The sequence below is a fragment of the Apus apus genome, chromosome 1 (assembly GCF_020740795.1).
Source record: "Apus apus isolate bApuApu2 chromosome 1, bApuApu2.pri.cur, whole genome shotgun sequence".
Lineage (NCBI taxonomy): Eukaryota > Metazoa > Chordata > Aves > Apodiformes > Apodidae > Apus > Apus apus.
In genome coordinates, this window is record NC_067282.1 from 67,321,863 (window position 1) to 67,341,549 (window position 19,687).

At 42.8% G+C, this 19,687-nt stretch overlaps 2 protein-coding genes across 4 annotated transcripts in view; one reads left to right on the top strand and one right to left on the bottom strand.

Moving 5' to 3' along the window:
* The window catches only part of BOC (BOC cell adhesion associated, oncogene regulated), a 57,783-nt gene extending 56,061 nt beyond the window's left edge, over positions 1 to 1,722 (top strand). The window contains exons 18-20 of the mRNA XM_051607968.1: positions 42 to 121; positions 764 to 957; positions 1,509 to 1,722. Coding sequence (XP_051463928.1) covers positions 42 to 121; positions 764 to 957; positions 1,509 to 1,693 — 459 coding nt within the window. The 3' untranslated portion in view covers positions 1,694 to 1,722. The remainder of the gene's footprint in view (positions 1 to 41; positions 122 to 763; positions 958 to 1,508) is intronic.
* Positions 1,723 to 3,513: 1,791 nt separating this feature from the next.
* Positions 3,514 to 19,687, bottom strand: part of CFAP44 (cilia and flagella associated protein 44) — a 48,588-nt gene continuing 32,414 nt past the window's right edge. The window contains exons 24-34 of one of the 3 annotated variants that reach the window (XM_051607892.1): positions 17,665 to 17,842; positions 14,175 to 14,675; positions 12,518 to 12,721; positions 11,913 to 12,108; positions 10,832 to 10,942; positions 9,235 to 9,365; positions 7,967 to 8,083; positions 6,875 to 7,076; positions 6,020 to 6,180; positions 4,504 to 4,638; positions 3,514 to 3,950 (exon numbers count right to left, since the gene is read on the bottom strand). In XM_051607892.1, coding sequence (XP_051463852.1) covers positions 3,672 to 3,950; positions 4,504 to 4,638; positions 6,020 to 6,180; positions 6,875 to 7,076; positions 7,967 to 8,083; positions 9,235 to 9,365; positions 10,832 to 10,942; positions 11,913 to 12,108; positions 12,518 to 12,721; positions 14,175 to 14,675; positions 17,665 to 17,842 — 2,215 coding nt within the window. In that variant the 3' untranslated portion in view covers positions 3,514 to 3,671. Of the gene's footprint in view, positions 3,951 to 4,503; positions 4,639 to 6,019; positions 6,181 to 6,874; positions 7,077 to 7,966; positions 8,084 to 9,234; positions 9,366 to 10,831; positions 10,943 to 11,912; positions 12,109 to 12,517; positions 12,722 to 14,174; positions 14,676 to 17,664; positions 17,843 to 19,687 lie in introns of those variants that run through there. The other 2 variants (XM_051607890.1, XM_051607891.1) reach the window with 2 other exon arrangements.

A 19,687-nucleotide genomic window follows, 5' to 3' on the forward strand; every position in this document is an offset into this window, starting at 1 on the left:
GTGGTGTTGCTTTGCTGAGATTCCTTCTCTTCTCCTTCCAGTCACACGAGGAGACCAACGCCTTGCTGCAGGCAAGAGTGCTGCAAAATGGGAGTGCTCAGCAAGACTACCAGTCCTCCAGGTTAGTCCTGGCTTATGGAGGAGGAAGGTGGAATAATCCAGTGGGGCCCACATGACTACACACTCACAAAAGCTCACCCTCAGCGTGCTCACCCTATCTGTCCCAATTCATTTGGGAAACAAATCCAGCACTAGGCCTTCTTGGTCTAAATTGTCTTTATCCAGCTCATGCCTCCTGTGTTTTACGGGACTGATAATTATTTGTAGAGAAGACCCCAACACTTACTTCCTCCTGCCCCCTTTTTCTCCACCTGCTCCTAAGCGGGAGACTGAAAAGCAGGATGAGAGAAGCTAACATCTATGACTGGATGCTGATAACAGCTGCCCCTGAGTTTGGCCAGAGTCCAGCTGCAGGTGCTTTGTGTCTCACTGTTCAGATGTCTAAGTCCTTATTCCCATGCTCTCTGGGAGGCACTACTGCTCCCAGCTTCTGCAGCACTCAGTAGATTTTGAATCTGGAATACAAGGCCTCATCACCTCATTCCTACCCCAAAATACATCCCAATTTCTGCTCTTCTCCTCATTTAAGAACACTCTGTGTCATTACATTGATGCAGCTGGCTGAAGTGTTACATCAATCATATCTTTCAAGGAGGAAAGATTTGTGAATAGTGCTAAACCTCTTTGTCTCTGCCCCCCCCAGATTACCTAACTCACGAACAGAAGGCAGCTCTTTCCTCTACAGTCTCCCAGATGACTCCACTCACCAGCTTCTTCAGCCACAAGATGACTGTCCTCACCTTCAAGAGCACTTTGTTGGCCTCCATCATCCAGTGATGGGCAGCAAAGTGGGAGGCCCTAGCCTGGATGCTCGACGGGATCCCCTGTTCCACCAAGGTCAGTGGTCTGGAAAACTCTGTGCTTCCTTCATCTCATTGTTTTAGGCTGATCTTGAAGGGAAGGCTCACATGGGGCCTTTATGATGGCCCTGTTCATGCTCACTCTGCAGTGCAAGGACATTTTTAACATTGTGTAGAACGGCAGCATGAAAAGGTTGTACTAGAATTTGGGGACTGTAAGTTGCCTCACTCAGTTTTAGAGCAAGCTTGAGCTGTATGTTGCCAGAAGGACACATGCGCACTTGCAGTTGTAGAGACACTGTCCTTTAGTCCTTACTTTTGCATTTTCCAGACTGCCAGTAAACCAACAAGGTCCCTAAAAATTATGTGAATCCATCTCCCTAGGACCTGATACACTCATCCACCCCTGTAGTGGGGATCAAACTCGTTGTGTCCAAGCACAGGATCAAACTCCCATGTTGCCAGGTCTTTCAGAGTGCATTTCTTCCTCTGATCACAGTACCTATCCTCATAAAGTGGACTGTTGACTGGAAAGCTGCCACAGCATCTGTATGTGTTGTAATAGTTTCTTGCTCCTCTCCCTTTCAGGAAGCCCTTGCTGCCTAGGCCTAGTGCCAGTTGAAGAGGTGGAAAGACTAGATTGCTGCCAGTCCAGAGGAGATCTCCACTCCCAGAATCCAGTGATCACATCTTTGGGTCAGGACCTATCAAGACATCTGAATAGCAGCCCACCACCACTGAGGCCCTTAGAGACTCACTCTCCCACCAGCTAGGGACCAAGCGGCCCTTTGCAAAGACTTATGCTAAAGAGAAAAAGAGAATGGGTATTTATTTTTGTATAACACCCCTATTTATATATTTATGCACTTGTATATAGATGTATATGTGCCTTTTATATTGCTATGGAGACAGAAGTCATCCTCAGCAAGGTCACAGGAGGGCCCAAGAAACAAGGCAGCAGCTATCCATGGCTGTTATCCATGTTGAATGGAGCTGTTCATCAGAGCACAAGACTGAAACAGCAGCACAAGAGATGTCACAGGACATGGGTCCAAACAGAGCTGCCACCACCAAGATCTAGCACCCTCCTGCAGTGAGGGCTTCACAAAAGACAACGCTGTCAAAAGGTCTTTTCCTCTCCTCCACGGGAAGGTGTGTCCCAGGAACACACTCCTGTGAATGAACTGGAGATATGCACTCTGCCTCATCAAAGTAAACAACCCTTCACGTACATGCCATCTACAGCCGCGTATCTGTAAAGACAAACCCACGCTTTAACAGCTAAAATAAAGGCTTTAGTCTTTTCTGTGCCTGGCTTTATGCTGAATCCTCACACAGAATTAACCTACTTTTTTTTTCCTTGCAGACAGCCAGCAGGACACCTAGGGAAAGGTGATGTTTTCCTGCAGTTATCATTTTCCACATAGCTACCCGCATGAATCTTCTCAATGCTTGACTCAGGAGAAGAGGGACACCCACTGTCTGTGCCAGTAAAGTGACATAGAGCTTCTAGTGAGGAGCACAGCTAGAGGAAATGTTCATTTATCTCCAAGAACAGCGGCATGAGTTTGGTGATGGCAGGGGGGAAGGCAGACAGACACCCAAAATTTGTTTCCTTATCCCTCACCCCACATCCTGTGATTTTTCTAGCTTCAAAAGCTTTCACCATCCAGGCCTGTGGATAAGGGTGGTTGTTGTTTTTTTTTTTTTAATTTTTCCTTAAGGAAACAGAGGATGCTCAGCACCCGCGTAGGGCTGCTGTGAAAAGGCAGGCAGCACAAGGACTAGTCATTTGGTTGTGCTGGGCCAGCAGGGGCAGTTCTTGTGCTTGGCTGGGATCTGGTTGGCTTCTGGCTGAGTGTACCCCAGACAGAGGAGAAAAGGCCAATGGCAAAATGCAGAGAGTGGGGAAGAGGAACAAGAGCACCTGCAGGTTGTTCAAGCTATTTAATTAAAAACTGTCATACGCCACCAAGCCTCCCAGTGGACTCTCAGAAACTGAGAAGCACAGTGCAACACAACCCCTTCGCTTTGGGGTTGAAGGAAGTTTTTCACAGTAAGCCAGGGTGAGCGCTGCAAATTATCATGTGCTGTCACCCTACCAAATGCCAGAGGAAAAAAAGTATAAAGCCTGAACACATACAGAGACTGGTAGCCTCTGACTCTACTCAGGCAGGTACAAGCCAGTGAAATTACAGGCTGACTTTGCATCTGCTATACCTTCCTCATGCCAGGTAAATACTATGTCCTACACTTTGGTTCTCCCACTTCTACAGAGTAGAAGCAAGTGAGAAAGCCTTTTGATTGGTTCCATACCCATCTGAGCAATGTAGGCTCGGAGGAGAAGGGTCCCTTTGCTTTCTCCAAACAAGTAGCACTTCTCTTTTTATAATTACTCTTATCTAGTTCAGTTAGCAGAGAACTACCATGGCTGCTAGGATGTTTAAAAAATATCAGAACGTACCCTTAAGGCAGATGACATCTACCATTTTTGAGTAATGGTTTGGATTTGCCCATGTGCCTTCATAAGCCACTCACTTGAAGACCAGACATACACATATGTACACACACTGCAATGGACTTAAGAACAGCATTCACAGTATTTGCATTTTTTTATTCTGTATCCATCACTACAGTCATATTTTGATAAGGGAGAAAATAGAACCCTTCACAACTAAACCCCTGCATGGCCAAAGCAATTAATTTCACACTTCCAGGTATTATTACTGCCACAGTTAACCATATCTATTTTTAAGGGGAAACTGGGCTGCTAGTTACCGTTTCTGGTGTAAAAACTGGGAGTGATTCAGTTGGTGTCGTGGAGTCCTGTGGTAATGAAGGTTGTAGAAAGAGGCACCCACCTTTTCTGCTAAGGAGCATGAGTTCTTCTCTTAAGGGCCTATCTTTTCTGCTTAGAATACTGATTTCTTCTCTTAGGAAGGCTGCATCACAAGCTGCGTCCTTGAGCCGCGAGGTCAGCCTGGCCTTCTCTTTGATGTCTGCACTTCGGATGCCCTGCAGTTCTAGTCCCTGTAAGGAGAGGAAATAATAACTCCTGTAAAACATGGGAGAGTGAATGGTGGAAATTTATTTCAAGTAGGGAAGTGAAGCTTTCCAAGAGGCAGGACAGCTTCATGGCTTCTCCACTCCAGTCAGAACTCCTGGGAAGTCATAATGAGGAACCACTGAGCCAGACTATCATGGATGGCTGCCTTATTCTCTAATACAGAGCAGAGCAAACACTTTAATTCATGTGACTGTTTCCATGTAACAAAGGAATAATTTTGACTCGCTGCAAGACATTTTCTAAGCAGAAATGAGTTTGTTTCAGTATTAGAAAGCAGCTAAGTAAGAAACCTGCTGAGAAGCTAAGGTATGGCCTACTTCAGGATCAGCTCATTCATCTGCCCTTCTATGAGACCTGGAGCAGCCTTTCAGCCTGTGCCACAAGGCAGTGTCAGCCCCAACTGCTGACTGCAGAGCAGGAGCTGAGACCAGGGAGCTGCCCAGGAGGGCCAGATGATCCCTCACCTTTGTCTGACAGGTACAATCCTGCACGCAGTACAGTGGCTAAAGGGCTCACCAGATAATTCTTTAATGAATCCAGCTTAGTTTCAAGTTGCTGCTTTTCAAGGCAGAAGCGGTTCAGCTGCTGCACCTTGCTGGTGTTTTCCTTTGTCAGCTTCCTCAGCTGCTGCTGCAGGTCTGAGATTCTTGCCTAGAAAAACATAAAAGGTTGTGCTAGGATGAGAAAGGACAAAAAGCATGAAGTGGGGAAGCAGTGCTAGGTACAACATAAGCATCACAGAAGAGAGGTAAGCAGACTGATCCTGCATACACCACCTGATCCCACAGGACGTTTAGTGCAGTCTATCTTTTTATTCTTATTCTTTATTTTTTAATATTGCTAATGCCTAAATATCTAGGTGAAGCAGTTAGGCGGAAGTGCGGGAAAGACAAAACCACTAGGTACATAGTACTCCTGCGTCTGTGCTGCATTAAGCTGGTTCCTACACCTGCCTCAAGCCAGGATAGAAGAGGAGCAGAGAGATGGCTGGGGCTATGATTTTCCACTTTGAGATCTGCCTCTCCTATCCAAACCTGGAGGGAGGACAGGGATTCTTTGCCTAGCTACAAACACAAGACAACCAGGAGAGCAAGGAACTGCAAATCTGCTTGAACACATTACTTTCCTGGCCACGTGTCATGCCCCACAGACATGCAAGGAGTGGTCAGGACAGTTCAAACCTACTTAAGTCCTTGCTGACATCAGTTAGAAAAGTCTTGAGCCAGACCTAGATGTGTGCTGAGTTGAAGGACACCAGACTCACTTCCCTAAGGAGCAGCTAATACCCCAAGGTATTGGCTAATACCAGCAAGGCTAAGCTCAGAACGTGTTGCCAGTTGACACGCACAGGAATTAGTAGAAATCCCAAGACATATTAGGTATATGTGTAAAGGTGCTGATATTTTACTGCTCAGGAGAAATAAAAAAAAGAAAATCTTAAGTCAATTTAAAATAAGAGGCACCATACTTGCTCAAAGAGAAATTTCTCCCGTTCTCTACTTTTTCTCTCTTCATATGTTTAAAAGGAGAGACAAGGACAGCATCTTCCAAGGGCAGCATCAGAGTGTTGCCTACCTGCCCCACAGTAGCTGAGCGTTAGCTCCCCCAGACAGAGACATGCACTTCCCAGACTGCACAGACTGGCATCCTAGGCATGAGACAGGGCTGCCCTGTACTCAGTTCACTAAAGGTGGTGGGAGGTGTCAGTTGGTGCTGAATGCCACCCAAAAGCTAAAGGAAAGCTTTGTGGAAGAACTTCATATAGGCACTGAAGCAGAAGAATGCATTTGAGAAAAGTAAAAGGGTTGTTAACTGACTCCGTGAGAAAACAGGATGTCCAGTAGCAACAGGAGCAGAGGTAGGAATGATGATGGGAAAAGGGAGTTGGATATTATGATCGATTAATGACAGGTGAAAAAAACTCAAACACCATATTGACAGAAGATTCTAGCGCAGCTATTCAGCCTCAGACAAATGAAGCCTTAACAGATCATCACAACACAGATGCCCTCCACCTTTTCCAGCTCCTTACCTCCCACTCTTTGAGCTCCTGGGAGTGCATATACTCTTTCTCCATTATTTGTACTTCCAACTCTGCCACACGTATATTAGCAGAGCGTGCTTGAACTGCTTCAAAATCAACCAGCCGGCCAAACTTCTTCATCATCAGATAATTGCATTGCTCTTTCAGTCCTAACAGAAGGGGCATGGCACAAATGGCAGCACTGTCTTTCATTGGTTAAGAACGATTTCTGCCTTACCCCCAGCTTGTTGTCTGAGCTCTTTTTGGTATTTGCTCTGTAGTAAGTAATTCTCACAGGTCCCCACAGCTCACAAGTGAGTATTGCTGTTTGTCCTTGCTAATGACCATGTTTGTGTGATCACTAAGCCACACTCTAAGCCAGCCCTAGTGAGCCACTCCCACACCAAAGGCTATAGAGGGCCTCCACAGGTTTGGTGGTGCTAGACACATGTTGGGGGTTCGTCCTTGGAATAGTGTTTCAAATACAGCTTGTTTCACTCTTACGTTACACAGAGGATGAAATTGCTGAAAAAATTATGTAGCTTCAGGGAAAGTATTTTTTGGTAACATTCTGGTTTACAGCCAGAAATAGCAATCGTGTCCTGACTTCCAGTGTCTCATCTCAGTCAAGTCTCCTTATACTAAGTTCCCAAATTATTTCACACAAAGCCTAATGACTCTGCAGTGCTAGAGAACTACCAGTATTTCATCAAAGCCGTCCACCTGGTCTCCTCTGTTTTGTTTTCTGCAGTAACCAGTTGTGGTATCTGTGTGAGTGTAAAGACAGACATCTGAAGAGCTACCCACACCCAGTGAGGGGAACAGAACAAGTATGTTGTGTTGTTCAGAGTCTCTGTTACTCACGTCGAATCTCCCTCTCCATCTCCTTTTTGTCCTGGATAAGCTGCTTATGCTGCTCCTGGGCCTTCTTATAGATTTCTCTTTGCAAATTCTTTTCATTATGTAGGTCCACAATTCTCTTCTGCAGATACTCCAGGGACTGGTTGGTAAATACCAAAGCCTGGGAGAAGTCACTGGGCATCTCCCCATTAACCAAGTACTCTACCTGCAATAAACAGCCAGGCTGATTTTATCACCTGGTGATCTCTCTGGACAAATGTGTGAGCATTAGAGAACTAAAGAGTGAGGTAATAGCGTGTGGACACAACTCTGGTGTTTTGGGCCAGGAAATCACTACCAGTCAGCAAAGCTCAAAGACTATTTAGTGCTGTGATGCCTACATGTAAAGCTGTCTACCCTTTTATGGCACCTGGAACAAGGTGGGAATAAGGGACTCCCTGTCAACTCTACTTCTGAATGATCTGCAAGCTGCAGGACTGCATAGTCAAGTCTTAAAACTCGTCTGTCTTTATTGCCAACCTTTAAATGAAGGAAGATAGAACAAATGGAGAGAACTGAGCTTACCTCAGAGACACATAATCCCAAACAGGCAGAGGCCTACCCTCTCAGTCTTAGGAGAAGATTCAGACCAGACAAATTATTGTATTGTCTTGAGTTCTCCTCTTCATCTGCTATTTATCTTCCCTGTACTAACAGCTGTGTAGATGAATGCATTGCATCCAATCCAGCATTCTTGAATCAGCCAAAACTCCTATTAGTTTCAATAGTTTGGGAGCTTTTTTGTTTTGTTTTTTTTTTTAGGGGTGGTTTGTTTGTTTGTTTTTCCAGGAGAATATCAGTAGCTATAGAGCTAAAGGAAAATCCCATGCTAGACCTATAAAACCCTTGAAGACTATACACATTTCAGCAATGTGCTGACTTGCCTGTCCTTGCAACTTTTCTGTTAGAAGGAAAAAAAATATAGAGGAAATAGCATAAAATTCAACTTATAGCAGTTCACTCCCAGGAGACTATGGTGAATCAGGAACTAAGGGTCCCAAAGAACAGCAGCACCATTGTAGAAAGGCCATTCTGCAGATACACATCTTGGATTACCTGATGGAGTTTCAAAGGCACAACTACATGTAGGTCATTCATTCTCTGCTGCTTTTCCCATTGAAAGGTCTCCAGTTCCGTCTCTGCAGTGCCCATACTGGTTTCCACTTCTTTTGCCTGCAGAAGACAAATTGTGGACAAACAAAAATCCTGTAGTAGTCAAAAGCATGAGACAGCAAGGTTCTGTGTTAAAGTCCCTGTTCCAAAGGGAAAAAAAATGCTCTGTTTTTGTTTTTGTTTTTGTTTTTTTTACATATTATGTAAATAGATGAGTTTCATAGGCAAACACAAGACTCATCTACATATTCAAGCAATATTCTACCCTGAATACCTCTGTACACATGCACACTCCTAAACATCTCCTTAGTAGAGAAGCCCTGTGAATCAAGAGACAGCTGCTTTGTTTAGTATCTGAAACACTTCTAGATCTACAGAGCTTGCAAGATAATTTTCATTGTGTTATGCCTGGAAATGCTTATTGATTCTGCATGAGAAAGAAACAATTCAGACTCAAATGTCAGACCTCGGGGTGAGTATGTGGTAGCTGGCACTTGAGAAGGCCTTTAAAAACTAAACAAAAAATATTGTAAGTTAAGTATATTTGATGGAACATTTTTGAGACACAATAAAGTGCAAGCCTTGCATAATGATATTCTGGCAGAACTCTCTCTCTATCCTGGATAACCCTTCAAGTTAAGATATTTTTGAATTAATATAAATCAAATGTCTTGATGAATGCAGGAGCTCAAAAAAGCTAAAAGGAAAATTTGCACCAAGAGAGTTTATTCAGTGATTACTATGACAAAGAACAAAAGAAAATAAGTAAAAGCAAAATAAATAGATGGAAGAATAGCATTTTTATGCATTTATTTTAACCTGCACTTGTCTTAAGATAAGGATTCTTGAATCTCTCAATCCCCATACACATGCACAGAGGACAGACCAGGCTACACCAAGTGTTTCATCTGAACCAGAGAACCCATTTTCTGTTGCTGCATGATGGTTAGACAGTTGGGAAGGAACTGGATCTAAAATCTGGATCCAGCCCCATAGCAACTAAGGTCAGACCGACTTGACTTACCCTTTCAGGAGGACAGGTGACCCATGTTGAGCTGCCTCCTGCCTCAGTGCTACCACAGATATCTCCACCCAAACTGAGGCCTCTCAAAGGGTTAGGATTTTGGTTTTAAATTTTAGCCAAAATTACCAGCACATTTTAACAGTCATGGAGCCAGCCAATCCTGGCTGAGAAGAAAACACTACAATACCTTTTCGACCAAGGCATTATATTTCTTTCTGAGGCTAGCAGCAGCTTCCTTCTCCTCTGTTAAAGCTTTCTCAATGTCTAACCGCTTCTGCCGGAGCTGGATGGTGTTTTGGTAGAGTGCCTCATTGCAGTCTGAGACAAAAAGAGTCAGAGAACAGCATAGTTCCATTATGACTACTACAGTCACAGGCTTGAGCTGGTAGCTGCTCCTACTGTGCACATTGCCCAGCATTCCCCATAGTAAGACCATGCTCTTGATTCCCTAGAGTTTCCTCAGACATAAACCACATGGGCCCCATCCCTCCATGAGGGGGTGAGTATCTTGGATGGATCTTTCATTCCTTACATTCAGTCAAGACAGTTTGTTTCTAGAAGTAAGACTAAATGCATGAAAGCCAATATTAAAGCCAAGTGCTCAGAAGTTAGCTTATCAAAGTAATGCGGTCCCAGAAATTACTACGGTACCATATAATCTTCAATTATGTGAACATGTAGTTGTTTCTCCATAGCTCCCTTCACTATAAACATTGAGGTTGCTGTAGGGATCACTTATAGTTCTATTTGTAAACAAAGCTGTGGTTCACTGAACCTGCTTCATTTGTTTCATGGTTAAGGAAAATCTGACAATGTCTAATGTCAGTCGTACTAATCAAATGTGTAACTATGCCCAAATCAGCAGGCATAATAAAAAAGGAGTCAAATAAAGGCAAAGCAAACGACACACAAAGAGACAAATGTCAAGAAGATAATACAACATGTAATTTCCTTACTAAATTAGTAATTTGGATTTTTTAATCAAAAGTAAAAATTTCATTTCTTCTCAACATTTCATTGAAAAAGGAGATGGATGAGGAGAGAATAAAAAATTCTATTTGTGAAAAAGATGTTAAAATCCAACATAAAAATGTGATAAGGTAATTTGTTGGTTAGTTCTAACTGAAAATAAAGCAGTGTTGTTACATGGTCATTGACATATCACTCCAAGATTTTTTTAAAAACCAATACCCTAAACTAGTTAAACTCATACAAAAGAAAAGGGGGAGTGGGGAAGGAGTTGCTTGCCTTTGTTGAACGAATGAATGAAGAGGATTTTGCAAAGTAAAGCTCCTAACGTTTCAGATACCTTTAAGAGAACAGCCTAGCAACAGGCAATTGCTGCATAAATCCACGAGGTGGTAACAAAGAGCTTAATTTAACAGCACGGTAGGATTCCCTCGGCATTCCCCGAACAGAGATCCAGCTAGGCCACAGCAGCTGGAACACTGCTCCAGCTCCACTCCTGAGAGAAGCCTTTTCTCTCCAGAAAACCACTGTGAAATGGCAAATTAGATTTTACACAAAATTATTAATTCTTAGTGTGGAGCTAAGTTTTCTTTTCCCAAACTTTTTAATTAGGGTACCTTTATACTACCAGTGGTTTCATTATCTTTGCTGAGATTTCTTGGGGAGAAATGCTGTGCTGAGGAGAGGTACGCACCTTTGGGCCCTTAATGGCATTAATATACAGTGAATAATGAAAAATGCTGTGTTTTCTTTTTCAACACAAAGTATTTCAAGTAAACAAAGTAGTCAACCCAAGGAAATGATGGCTTACGTACTGTCTGGGCAAACAGAGTCATCAAAGTCTTCATCTTCTGATCCAGAATTTTCTTCATCAATCCCCAGGCTGGGCTCTTCATCCTTTTCCTCTTCATTCTCATCTTCTTCATCTGGAAAAAAAGGACAATACTGCTGGCTTGCAGAACATCCCCAGACCCACTAGCTGTGCAGTATGCCAATGTGCTGGTGAACACAATCATGATAATCCATGAAAGATCATCCTGGTAATATGTGGATTCAGGCACCTTGCACCTGTTGTATTGATCAGATAATTTCACATACACACACAAAAAAAATAGGGAGGTGGGAGGGTAGGGGAGAAAAATGGGAGATATCATCTAGTAGTGCCAAAGGCACAGATACAGGCACATTTTCAGGACTTCCTTCAGTAATGTTTCCTCCCTTTATATGTGCTAGGAATTTAAACCTTGTGGGCTTACCATTCTACTACCAAGTGTAGTCAACCAAGAAAAACACAGAGACACAAAACTGTCACAAAAGCATCACTGTTGTCTGCACTTTTAGCTGTTCAGGCCCCACTTGAAATCAAAAGCCATGTCAGAGAGTACTTCAGCTTGGTAAGACCATGTAGCCTTAGCAGTTTAAAAGTGAGTCACTAAGATAAATGAAATCCTTTTATAGTATGTTTAGTCCTGTGACTAATAGGTGATTGTAGATTAGCTCTATGATCTCTCATTAGTCAGTGGATTAAAGAAGAATGTCATGAATGTGGCAGGCTAATCATTTATCCATAGCTCGCATTGGTACAGCATAGGAAGTACTTATTTAAAGCTCTACCCCTTCTTCATACCAATTATCTATCCTTGGTATTGACTTACAGGAAGTAAATTGCAGGAGCTGTCATCAGACCAAATGCAGTCTTGTTAGAAAATGATTTACACCGTTATAATTCAAAATGGCTGCCACAGAACATGAGTCGGTACATAAATCCGGGTAAGCCTGACCTATGTTATTTGCACTCAGCTCAGTGCTGCATGTATCCAGGGCTCCAGCTAGACCTAAAGACATTTACTTCACCACATGGAAGTATTTGTAACAAATCCATAAAACAAAAAGAACCTGCTTCTCTTCCGACATCTTTGTTTTCCACGCACTTGATTTTCTTCTTCAGAACCTTGGTCAGAAAATCAGCAAACTCATCGTTTTCTTCAAGGGATGCTTGGAAGGTGTCATAAAGAGCTTTCTCACATTCCTGGAGCTTTACAATCTCACTCTTTCTATCCTCCATCTGTGCAAGGTAGCTTTTCAATTTTAACTAAACAAACAAAAAATATTACTTTAGTTAAAAGGTACAACCCACGTGTGTGCATACGTGGCTATATCTGTGAAGATGTGGAAATACAAAACTTGACTTTCTCTCTTTAAAACCTGTGCTCCAATCAAGCAAAACCTAGAAGTATGTTCTTAAATTTAAGTATATGATTTGTCACTGATTCCACATCATTAAGTACCTACTAAAGTACAGCTGTTCAGACTATGAGAAGACTAACTATTGGAAGCTAAAAGCAACCATCCTAGGTTGATCATCAGGAGTTTCTTATTTTCCAAAATTTAGCACTAGATCAGTGCTAAGAAGCAAAGAGATGCCATCATTTACTTTATGGCTTGCTTTTGTTTCAACCATGAATGGTAATGTTAAATCCAGAGACGTGTGGTATACTTACTTCAATAGCTTCCTGCTCCCTGATGAGGTTGCTAACACGCTCCTGGAGAAGTTTCTCATGTTTCTCAAGTTTCTTCAGGATAAGCAGCTCTTCATAGCACGTGATGTAGCGCAGGTCAGCAGTTTTCATCAGCACATCCAGCTTCAGTTTCTTGTGTCGCAGAACACGAAGTTCAGCATCAAAGTTGATCATCAGTGCATTGATCTGGAGCATATCAGAGTCAGATGAGGAACAGGGAAAGCATTAGGAGTAAAGCTAAAAATGTAAAGCTGGAGAAAGGAGCAGAAGGGGGAAGTTCTCTCTGCCAAATCAGCAACTTGCCCATGGTGTTTACTATGAATAACGGAAGCATTTAGAAATACAGAGTTAATGCCAAATGTGTTTGTTCTCAGCACAACAGTAAAAGAATCAACAGGGCTTTACAGGAATATTTTACTGCATCCCACTGCTCCCCACAAGTATTTTACACTTCAGAGAATGTTTTATAGTAGTCTGAAAGAGTTCATGTTACCACCTGAGATGTAGCAATCAATGTCTTCTGCCTTGACAAACTTCATTCAGAATACCTGCCAGTTCTTCCCTTAAGACATTCACAGTTAAATCAGTACTAGCAACATCAGCCAACATTAACAAGCAACTAGCCAACATTAACTCTTATATATATATATATATATATATATATATAAATATATATATATAATGGTCACAGCAGCATATGGATATTCTCTCAAAACCTTTACACACATGAAGACGAGAGTGTCTCTGTTGAGGCACACCAAGGAGTTAATGGCCATTAGCAGAAGTTATAGACAGTAAGAAACAGCAAACAAGGGAACAGTGGTACACCTCTCTGCTCCTCCCCATGTCCTCCTAAACTCTGACTTAGGGACATCCTGAGCTTGAAGCAGCATGTTTGGGCTCAACAGCTTTAAATGGATTTTTCTTCCAGACTTCATGAAAATTGTAGCTTCCCTCACATCCTAACGCTGAGTTCCAAAGCTTAGTTATTGTTGGATAGTAAAACTACTTCCATTTGCTTATTTCAAGCTTTCTTCGCTACCATATCATTTGAAATCTCTTCCTCTTTTAAGAGATGATTTACACTCTCCTTTTCTATGCTGTTCATGATTTTATCACCTTGCTGCAACCCTTTCACTTGCCCCTTTTCCAGGCCAAAGATGCTTTATCCATTTAGACCTGCCTTTTAAAGAAGCTTTCTCATGACTAACCCTTTTGGTTACTCTTTTTTGTACCTTTCTAATTCTACAAAATCATTTGTGAGACAAAAGGATTGGGACTACAGTTATTTAAGAGCTGAGAACAACATGAAACTACAAAGTTGTAATGATGTTCCTTTTTTCTTCTTCACCACTGTTCAAGTAATTTCTAACATTTTACTTGTCTTTTTTAGCCACTACGCTCATAGTTTCATAGAACAATCAAGAAAAGCAAGGTCTGCTTTCCAAGTTATAATAGTCAGTGCACACGTCACCATTAGGGAATTATACTGATTTGCACTGTAAATTTGCACCAGATACCACTTCCCTGAACTTTGGAAAGGCAAAAGTAGCTGCATTCCTGAGACAGAAGGGATTTTGGTTTTATTTATGATGTGGTGGGATTGTCCAATCTGACAAAAGAACTTTTGATTTCCTACCTTTTTAATCAAGGTGTCCTGTAAGTACAGATTTTTAATCTTCTCCTTCTTTAAAATTTCCAGTTCTATTTCTGTTGGCTCTGCCTTCTCAATCTCAAAAACTTTTTGCTCGTCTGTGACAGATGATGCTGTTGTTATCGGGCACACATCTGCAGCCTGTGCCATGGGATCAGTCTCTTTAACAGAAGGAGCTTGAAGAAACCCATGGCTGAATGCACTAGATGAGGAAGACTCCTGCAGTTCTTCCTGGAGCTTTGCCTTGGCCTCCTGCTCCTCTTGGAACTTCAGGAGAATGTCTCTGTCATACTCAAATTTTTTTTCAGGAACCTCACCTGGGTGTAACAGAGGGACCAGTGGGAGAGGGAGACGTTCTGATAAATCCAAGGCTGCTTGAATGGGTTTCAGTTCTTGCACTAAACACTTGATTTCATCAATAACAGAAATCTTCAGATCCCGCAAAGCCATGATCTCTTTGTTGATACTCACTTTCCTCTTGTGGATCTGCAATGGAAAAACAATTTTTGTAGGATTCCTCAGGAACACTTACATAGTGCTTAGTCTTCCCCAACACAAGTAATGGTTAAGAGGCTTGTCATACTGACTTTCCTCCTTTCATGCTAGTTTTCTGTACCATCTCCACACATTAGATATCTTCAGCCCATGGTTTTAAAATCTTTCAAACCACCTCTCTTCCTCTCCTTCACAGAAAATAGCAAAGGTGTAAGAAGGGAAATGAGGCTTCCCCATACTCCCAGTTCCTGACTTGATTGTGAGGCTGTGAAAATATGCTGTGTGGTTTAAAGGATTAGTCATTTGGGCTATCTCTCATTATATACAAAGCTTTGATACATGGCTCTCTTTTCAGGCATACAGGACAAATAACACACTAACAAAAAGAAAATCAGATTTCTTTTGGTATTTTTTAAAGCAAGTTTTCATGGCCCTCCAAAATGAACATACCTGAGAGGGCCTTTACTGTAAACACTAACAAGTGCACAGCTGTACAGAAATCTAGACTTTTTTGACATAGTAATTGAAACAAAGACCTTATCTCACATAACATCAAAGATACCAAAGCAATCCTCCATAAATGTAGCTTCTGCAAGGCAGATGAGATTCTTTTATTTTTGTATGTGATGGTGAAGCTGAAGTCACAGCTACTGCAGATGGTTAGAAGTGGAACAAAGTTCTGTATTTTGAAGTATAATAGATAGTGATATTAAAACAAGAAAGTTCTGGGATTTCATATAAGCCATTAGATGTCCAAGACAAATTTTCTCCAGGGTTTCCAGCAATCCAGAGTCCCAAAGTCAACGCAGAATACTTCAGCATCAGCTGAATTATTTTTTCTCCAACTCAAGATGAAGATCCACTAATCTGAAAACTGACACATCAGATGTCAGAGGTGGAAGTTAAACAGCCAAGTGCAGCAAAACGTTTTTGTAACAACTTGTTTGAATCTTGCTTGGCCTGTAGGCAGACCTCAGTAATAATTCTAGATACAGAGTTCAGTAATAATAATAATTCTGTTCATCATCATTAATTGTCTGAGCAAAGTGTACCCTCAGCATGTCTGCTGGTGATGCAAAACTGGGAGGAATGGCTGATACACCAGAGGGTTGTGCTGTCATCCAGAGGGGCAAGGCTGCAGCGATGGGCTGACAGCAACCCTAGGATGTGCAAAGTCCTGCATTTGGGGAGAAACAACCCCATACACCAGTACATGCTGGGGGCTGACCAGCTGGAAAGCAGTACTGCAGAAAAGAACCTGGGGGTCTTGGTGGACATCAAGTGGACCAACAGTCAGCAAAGTGCCCTTGGGCCAAAAAGGACTAACATTATCCTGGACTGTATTCAGGACTGTTGCCACAGATCAAGAAAGGTGATCTCTCCTCAGCCCTGGTGAGGCCACATCTGGAGTGCTGACCTGTCCTGGGCTCCCCAGTAGAAGAGAGTGATGGTGCTACTAGAGACAGTCCAGTGAACGGCCACTAAGATGATTTGGGACTGGAGCATCTTTCATATAAGGAAAGGCTGAGAGACCTGGGACTCTTCAGCCTGGAGAAGAGAAGGCTTGAGTGGGTCTTATCCGTGTATATAAATACCTGAAAGGAGGGTAGAAAGAGGATGAAGCCAGGCTCTTTTCAGTGGTGCCCAGGGACTAGCAAAAGAAGATGGGAACAAGCTGAAACACAGGAGTTTCCCTCTGAATATCAGGAAATGCTTTTTTATTGTGAGGATGACAGTTGTCCAGTGAGGCTGTGGGGTCTCCATCCTTGGAGATATTAAAAAGCCACCTGGACATGGTTCTGTAATTTAACATTAATATATTTGGCAGAAACTTCTCTGATCTTTATAAAAGAAAACAACCCTATACACCATCCACCTGAAGTAATTCTTCATCTGTATTAACCTGGAATTTACAAGAACTATTCCCTTTACTTGTATTGGCTTGTCCTACTGAGTTAGGTGAATCACTGATTATGTGGCAATATCATCACTACAAAGAAGTACTGGAGCCCAAGTGTAAGATTAAAGTGATCCTACAAATCCCCTAAGACTGTAGCATTGCTTCTGTATTGCTTAGATCCAGCTATCAAAGCAGCACAGCCTAGAGGGTGCCTGAGATTAGGCAACTACTTCACAAGGATAAGACTGGAGAAGATTCAGGGCCACTGAGATTATGACTTACACTCTGCCAAAGATAAACCATGCAGTGAAGAGACTCCTCTATTAGTAAGCAGGGCAAGAAATAAGCCTTCCTACCAAAAAGCAACTAGGCAGTTCTAAGTTCAATAGATATATTTCTTCATTGTTCTTCTAGCAAAAGAAATTTGTTGCTCTTTTGCACTCCAGTCAAATAAAATGAAAAACAGTTCCCATGGGAAGAAGGAGGGGGGAAAGAAGTCACGAGGAGAGCAACAGAGATACTGCACAACATTTGAGGGTTTTGTGTCTTTGTGGTTAAAAAATGTCTGATAGCTGTAGGAGTCCTATCACAAAAAAGACCTGGTTTCTCAGGAAGATTCCAATGCTTAGTACCCAGAAGCAACGACTGCCAAAGTGCAAATACAGAGGCCACACTAGAAACATCTGTCCTTGTTCACATCCCAATTTTGTAGAGGTATTTCATGGCAGGGGGTATTCAGCTCAGTGTTTTAGGGAAAGCCTACTGTTACTAGATGATAAGAATTTTTGAATTCTCCATCTGTCTTCAAAAGATAGAACTTCCTGCTGAAGCACTACAAAAGGTAAATTCTCTTTCTTGTTTAAAAAGAGCTGGCTGAGAGTTATCCTGGATTGATTCAGGTTTGAATCAATCACTAGAGAAAGGTTGATTTGTAACTAAAGCTGGCTCAAGACTATCTGTCAAGGCCTCTTCTTGCATCCACTTTGATTTCTTTTCAAAAAATTTCTTCAGTGACTAATTCATTATCCTCCTTCCCCCAAAAAGGGGGAACTACATATATCAATGAAACAGTTTATGTACCAACACTTCCAGGGATGTAAGCTGTGTCATCTTCTTCTCAGTGTTGAGACACTCATTTTCAGGGACTCTGTAGTTAGTGGCAGTCTTCAGATTATATGATCCCATATTTTCTTGTGCTTTTCTAATGGCCTCAACATCCTTGGGATTCTCATAGTCATCACTAGGTTTGCTCTGGTATCTGGTAGGTACAAAACAAAGCTAAGCTTTAAGACAGAAAGTATATAGACGAACAAACAGGGTCATTTCATACCTTCTGCTTTCTGTAGCAAGGCTTGGGAGGTGAGCTAGAGATCTAGAATCACAGACCTCTTTCAGAAACCAATGGCTACTTTGAGAAAAATATCCTTGCACATTTGAATTAAAACCTCAGATTATTTTTTTTTTCCCCCCAAAGCTTTTATAACATAGCTCTGCCATGGGACAGGTTAAACCCCTACACTTGGACTGAGTTCTGGGTTAATGAGTACATAAAATCACAGCATCAAAGAATGGTTTGAGTTTGAAGGGACCTTAAAGATCATCCAGTTCCAACCCCCCTGCCTGGGCAGGGACACCTCCCACTAGACCAGGTTGCTCAAAGCCCCATCAAACCTGCCATTCAACACTTCCAGGGAGGGGGCATCCACAGCCTCCCTGGGAAATCTGTGCCAGTGTCTCACCACCCTCACACTAAAGAATTCCTTCCTAATGTCAAACCTAAATCTTCCCTCTTCCAGCTTAAAACCATTACCCCTTGTCCTATCACTACACACCCTGGTAAAATGTCCTTGTAAAAAGCCCCTCCCCAACTTTCCTGTAGGCCCCCTTCAGGTACTGGAAGGTCTCTATAAGGTCTCCTTGGAACCTGCTCTTCTCCAGGCTGAACAGCACCAGCTCTCTCAGCCTGTCTTTATAGGAGAGGTGCTCCAGCCCTCTGATCATCTTTGTGGCCCTTCTCTGGACTTGCTCCAAAAGCTCCATGTCCTGTCTGTGTTGAGGGCTCCAGAACTGGAGGCAGTACTCCAGGTGAGGTCTCACAAGAGCAGAGGAGAGGGGCAGAACCACTTCCCTTGACCTGCTGACCATGCTGCTTTTAGTGCAGCCCAGGACACAGTTGGCTTTCAGAGCTGCTGGCTTATGTTGAGCTTTTCATCAACCAGCTCCCCCAGGTCCTTCTCCTCAAGGCTGCTCTCAATCCATTCACTACCCAACCTTTATTTGTACTTCGGGTTGCCCCAACCCAGGTGCAGAACCTTGCACTTGGCCTTGTTGAACTTCATGAGGTTGGCACTGGCCCACCTCTCCAGCCTGTCAAGGTCACTCTGGATGGTGTCCCTTCATCCAGCATGTCAACCACACAGCTTGGTGTTGTCAACAAACTTGCTGAGGGTGCACTCAATGCCACTTTCCAGATGGCTCTACAGAGATACTTGGACAGATTAGATGGTTGAGCTAATGTTAATGGTCTGGGCTTCAGCAAGGCCAAGTGCCAGGTCCTGCACTTGGGCCACAACAATCCCAGGCAACAGTCCAGGCTTGGGGAAGTGTGGCTGGAAAGTGTCTGGCACAAAAAGACAAGTGGCTGAATATGAGTGAGCGTGTGCCCAGGTGGCCAAGAAAGCCAAAAGTTTCTCTTAGAAATAGTGTGAGCAGCAGAAGTAGAGAGGTGATTGTTCCCCTGTACTCAGCACTGGTGAGGTCACACCTGGAGGATTGCGTCCAGTTTTGGGCACCTCAATTCAAGAGAGATCTCAAGGTGCTGGAGCGAGTACAGAGGAGGGCAACGAAGCTGGTGAAGGGCCTGGAGAATAAATCTTATGAAGAATGCTTGAAGGATCTGGGAATGTTTAGTTTGAGGAAGAGGAGGCTGAGGGGAGATCTCATCCTTCTCTACAACTACCTGAAAGGTCACTGTAGAGAGGTTGGTGCTGGTCTCTTCTCACAGGTAATTATTGACAGAACAAGAGGCAATGGCTTCAAGCTGCAACAGGGGAGGTTTAGACTGGACATTAGGAAAAAAATGTTCACAGAGAGAGTGGTTAGA